Source organism: Myotis lucifugus, unplaced genomic scaffold (assembly GCF_000147115.1).
Source record: "Myotis lucifugus unplaced genomic scaffold, Myoluc2.0 scaffold_725, whole genome shotgun sequence".
Lineage (NCBI taxonomy): Eukaryota > Metazoa > Chordata > Mammalia > Chiroptera > Vespertilionidae > Myotis > Myotis lucifugus.
In genome coordinates, this window is record NW_005871773.1 from 229,577 (window position 1) to 234,631 (window position 5,055).

Sequence of the window (5,055 nt, forward strand, 5' to 3'; positions counted from 1 at the left end):
TTACATTAGCTCAAGGATCATTTCCTCCACTCCTTCCTCCTTGATGTGGTGCATGATATGCCAGATCCGGCACATGCAGTCCAGGTACTGGTCTCCAGGGTGGAGCGTCCAAAGGAACGGCATAGTGTTCGATGTCTCTGGGCTGGTTGTGAGTGCAATATGTCCACTGGGGATGTCTTCCTGGCGCAACCGTACTTGCAGGACAACTTCTGTGTCCATGACGTGATGCAGCCACATCTTCTTCTTCTCGTCCTGGTACACCGAAGGCCCACAGATCCTCAGAAAGGTGGGGTGGGAGGTGATGTGCACCTTTGACGGGAGCTCGGCCATGACCCCTCCGTGGTCCATGGAGCAACAGCCACAGCTTCTCAGAGCCTCTCGCTATTTCGGTCCTGGCATGGAAAGACAGGGGATCGGTTCTCCAAACGCATTTTACCTTGGCTTTTCTCTTTATGGTTTTTAAGGTTGTGTTTGTGGTTGCCTTTGGTTTATTTTGCAAATTTATAAATCTCAACTTTTCTTTCTTTTTTAGCTTTAGATCTCTCTCCTAGAACAAACTGTACAAAACATACTTAAGGTAAAATATGACTCTATGAAGGTAACATGGTCCTATAAAATTTTTAAAACATTTTTAAAATGACAGTTGACATAGAACATTAGGTTCATTTCAGGGTACACCCCAATGATTAGACATTATATAATGGACTAAGAAATCATGCAATTAACCTCATACCCATATGACACCTTACACAGTCATAATATTACTAAAGTATCATTGCACAAAATTTATGCACTCACAGAGGTCCCTCAGCCAATCCTGCAGCTTCTCCCAGTCCGGGACCCCTTGAGGGATGTCCAACTGATGACTTAGGCCGGCTTTAGGTCTGCCGTGGAGGCTCCCACTATCCCCCTGTGCTTGGCAGCTATAAGCCTGGCTTTTGGCTGATCGGTGCTGCCCCTGTGGGAGCACACTCACCACTGGTGGACAGCTCCTGCCATGAGAATCTACATCTGGTGGTCAGTGTGTGTCATAGCGACCAGTTCTACCATTTGGTCCATTTGCATATTAGCCTTTTGTTATATAGGATTGCATTGACTTAATGCTCTACTTTACCGTGCCATGACTATTCTTTCCTTTTTTTCACATAGTTTTACTGATTTCAGAGAGGAAGGGAGAGGGAGAGAAAGAAAGATCAATGATGAGAGAGAATCATGGATTGGTTGCCTCCTGCATGACCCCTACTGGGGATAAAGACTGTGACCCGGGCATGTGCCATGACTCGGAATCAAATGAACATCTCCTGGTTCCTAGGTTTAAGCTAAACAACTGAGCCATGCCAGCCGGGCTCTTTTATCTTCTCTTCTTTTCTTTTCTTTTTTTCTTAATTTAAACTTTGTAGTTGGTTCAACTTTTCTTTTTGTCCTGACACCACCACCTTCTTTCTGATCATCTCAGAGGGAACTCACAAACCATAGAACAACCCACCCTGTGCAAATAATATGTAAATAATATGCTTTACCTTTAACAGCTGGCAGAAAAACAAAGCTAACGTCTACCTCCAGGTGGGCTTCTTAACAGAGGTCTTGCTTCACAAGTGCTGATGAGAGAGGCAAGACCAAAATATTCAGGGTCAGACAGATACCTGGGAGAGCTGACAAGCAAACAGGGAGCAAAGAGACAGGTGAAATAGCCAGAGGGATTCGTGAGGTCTCATGACATCACTTATAAAATGATCTCTCCCTTCCCCAAACCTCAGCCATGCTCTTGGCAAGAGCTGTATGGTTTTGCTGCTAAACTCACTTCAGTCCACAAAGTGCAAATTCCTCCCTCAGATCAGACTCCATCTCCAATCCTTTCTCATCCTCCTCCCATCCACCTTTTTCTTACCTGTTCTTCTTGCTCTAAAGGCAAAGCACAGTTCTTTGCTCCTTTCCTCTGTGACCGGTCTCTGATTCCCCCTGTCACCTGCAGAAGAAAGAACATGACCATGATACACTTATTCCCAGGAGTCCATGTACCAGGAATGTGCCCAGAAAAAACAAGGCTCCGCTGACTCACACACCAGAAACCAGTCCGGTGAGACAGGCCGTGGGGAAGAAGGAAAGTGGTTTATTCGGGTGCTGGCAACCTGAGAAGTCGGAGGAAACTCGTCCCAAATCCCATCTGCACATCTCAGTGCAAGCAGAGGCTTTTGTAAGGAGGGAGAGGCCAAACAGAGCAAAGAGGTCAGGGGGCGGGGCTTGAGAAGTTCTCTACGTGCCCACAGGCACAGTCCAATTTGATAAGGATCTTGCAAGTGGTCAGGTGTCGGTCCAGTTTGCGTCATCCTAGACTTTGTCCTCCTGGTTCTAAGGTTGAAGGTCATCAAATCTCCCAGAACTGGGAGGGTCAGAGTTCATATCTTGTAAAATTAATTCCTAGGATTCTTAAACAAACATGCTGTTTATCAACAAGCTTCATTATTAGTCAGAGTCTGCATTTACAGGAACAATGTGAAAAGAATGGGGAGGTGAGTCGTGATTCCAACTGACATAAATGCTGAGATGCTTCGTTCTTCTTCAAGGCATTTGCACCCTTTGAAAAAGTCAAAGTGACCCTGATCAGTTTGTCTCAGTGGATAGAGTGTCGGCCTGGGAACTGAAGTGTTCTGAGCTCAATTTCCAGTCACCGGCACATGCCCATGTTGTGGGCATGATCCCCAGTGAGGGACTTGCAGGAGGCAGCCGATCCATGATTCTCTCATCACGGATGTTTCTAACTCTCTCCCTCTCCATTCCTTTCTGAAAAAAAAAATATAAAACCACTCCCAGCTGAAAGACCTGGACTGAGGCAAACTCCTCCCCAATTAGGAAGGAAAGATGAATGTTGCCATAAGGAAATATCAGACATCTGCCTGTTGGCATTTAGGAGAAGAAAAGAAAAAGAAAAAAGAAAAAATGGGAGACAAAAAACATTGTTGAAATGTCACCCTCATACTGCCCTTGAAGGGATCGAGCCCAAAAGCGTCACGAGACACTGTGTCTGCAATGCGACACATGACAGATCTAGAGGCGTGGGCTCCTTTATAAAAAAAATATATTTTTTTATTGATTTTAGAGAGGAAGGGAGAGAGAGATACAAACATCAGTGATGATGAGAGAGAATCCTGGACTGGCTGCCCCTTGCACTCCCCCCACTGGATGGAGCCCTTGACTGTAATAAAACCCAGGACCCTTCAGTCCGAAGGTCGACACTCTATCCACTGAGCCAAACCAGCACAGGCACTAGATTGTCTTTAAATGTCTACCCACCAGGTATGTTAAACCAAAAAAATAAACTATTTTAAAACAATGTGCATGCCATCAGAATGAAACAATTGCTAATATTGTTTAAAATGATTTTATTGACTCAGAGAGGAACGGAAATTGATAGAGAGGGTAACATCCCTGATGAGAGAGAATCACAGCTTTAGCGTCTACCTCTGTGTGCATTTGTTTTTTTTTAATATATTTTACTGATTTTTTACAGAGAGGAAGGGAGAGAGATAGAGAGTTAGAAACATCGATGAGAGAGAAACATCGATCAGCCGCCTTCTGCACATCTCCCACCGGGGATGTGCCCGCAACCCAGGTACATGCCCTTGACCGGAATCGAACCTGGGACCTTTCAGCCCCGCAGGCCGACGCTCTATCCACTGAGCCAAACCGGTTTCGGCTAGGGTTTTTAATTGTGTTTAGCACTAAACAGCCCCAAACGGAGCCCAGCGATCATAAAATTCATCTAGCATCGCACCAGCGAGAGGAGGCTGGACGGGGAGCCGGAGGGAGCCCCAGACATCAATTTCTGGACATCCACAGTTGCATTAAAGTGAACTATGGATCGGCTGCCTCCTACATGCCCCCTACTGGTGAACGAGCCCGAAACCTGGACCTCTAGTAAAAATATATTAAACCGAGATAGAAAAAGAAAAAGACCTTAAGCCTGAAAATATTAGCCCAGCCCTGGTAGACAAGGCTCAAAGACATCACTGGAAATAGTTTTCATTTCAATGAGCAGCGTTCTCATTGTTTTATCTCCTGAGGTTCGTCAACCTATACTACCCTCTCCAAAAAAGAAGGAATGTTGGGGGAAATTCGTGCACCAGTGTGGTGCCTCAGCCTGGCCTGCGGGGATCGGCCAAAACTGGCTCTCTGACATCTCCCGAGAGGTCCCAGATTGTGAGCGGGCACAGGCCAGGCCAAGGCACCACACGGGTGCCCCATTAGGTCTGTGGAGGGACCATGGGAGGGCTCAAGGGTGTGTCCAGCCTGTCTCACTCAGTACCAGTCAGCCAGACCCCAGCATCTCGTTGATCTACCAGTCTGAATGTCTTGTCCCTGGTGGTCAATGCATGTCATAGCGAGCAGCTGAGCAACCTTAGTATATCATTTGCATATTATGCTATGATTGGTTGAACAGATGACCAGTCGACTGGACACTTAGCATATTAGGCTTTTATTATATAGGAGTGATTTCATACAGGAAGGGAGTGAGAAACATCAATGATGAGAGAGAATCATACATCGGGTGCCTCCTGCTCGCTCCCTACTGGCGATTGAGCCCACAACCAGAGCATGTGCCCTTGACCAGAATCCAGCCTGGACCTTCCAGAGTCCAAAGTCTAACCCTCTATCCACTGAGCCAAAAAAGCTAGCGTTCATTTGTTAATTCTTGTTTGTGCCTTGACCAGGAATTGAACCTTGACCTCCGGGTTCATAGGTCTGCACTCAAGCACTGAGAAACACCAGCTTGGCTCAAAATGGTTCTATTGATTTGAGAGAGAGGGAGAGAGACAGAGAGAAAAAGAGACAGAGAGAGAGAGAGAGAAAGGAGATGAAGAACAACAACAAGAAGAATAACAAGAAGAAAGAGAGAGAGAGAGAGACAGAGATACATCAATGTGCCCTCGCACCCAGGGGGTGGCATATAGAACAACAGAGCTTAGTAAAAAGGTGAACAGAACTATACATGTCCCACCGGCTGGCCAGCAGGAATGGAGCTCAGGCCGACAAGAGCAAGGGACCCCATCACGTTTC

At 46.3% G+C, this 5,055-nt stretch overlaps 1 protein-coding gene across 1 annotated transcript; it reads right to left on the minus strand.

Moving 5' to 3' along the window:
• LOC111823854 (T-cell leukemia/lymphoma protein 1A-like) lies at nt 1-348 on the minus strand. The gene has a single exon (XM_023746720.1). The coding sequence runs from the start codon at nt 346-348 to the stop codon at nt 1-3; it is 348 nt and encodes a 115-aa protein (XP_023602488.1).
• Between the last annotated feature and the right edge of the window lie 4,707 nt (nt 349-5,055).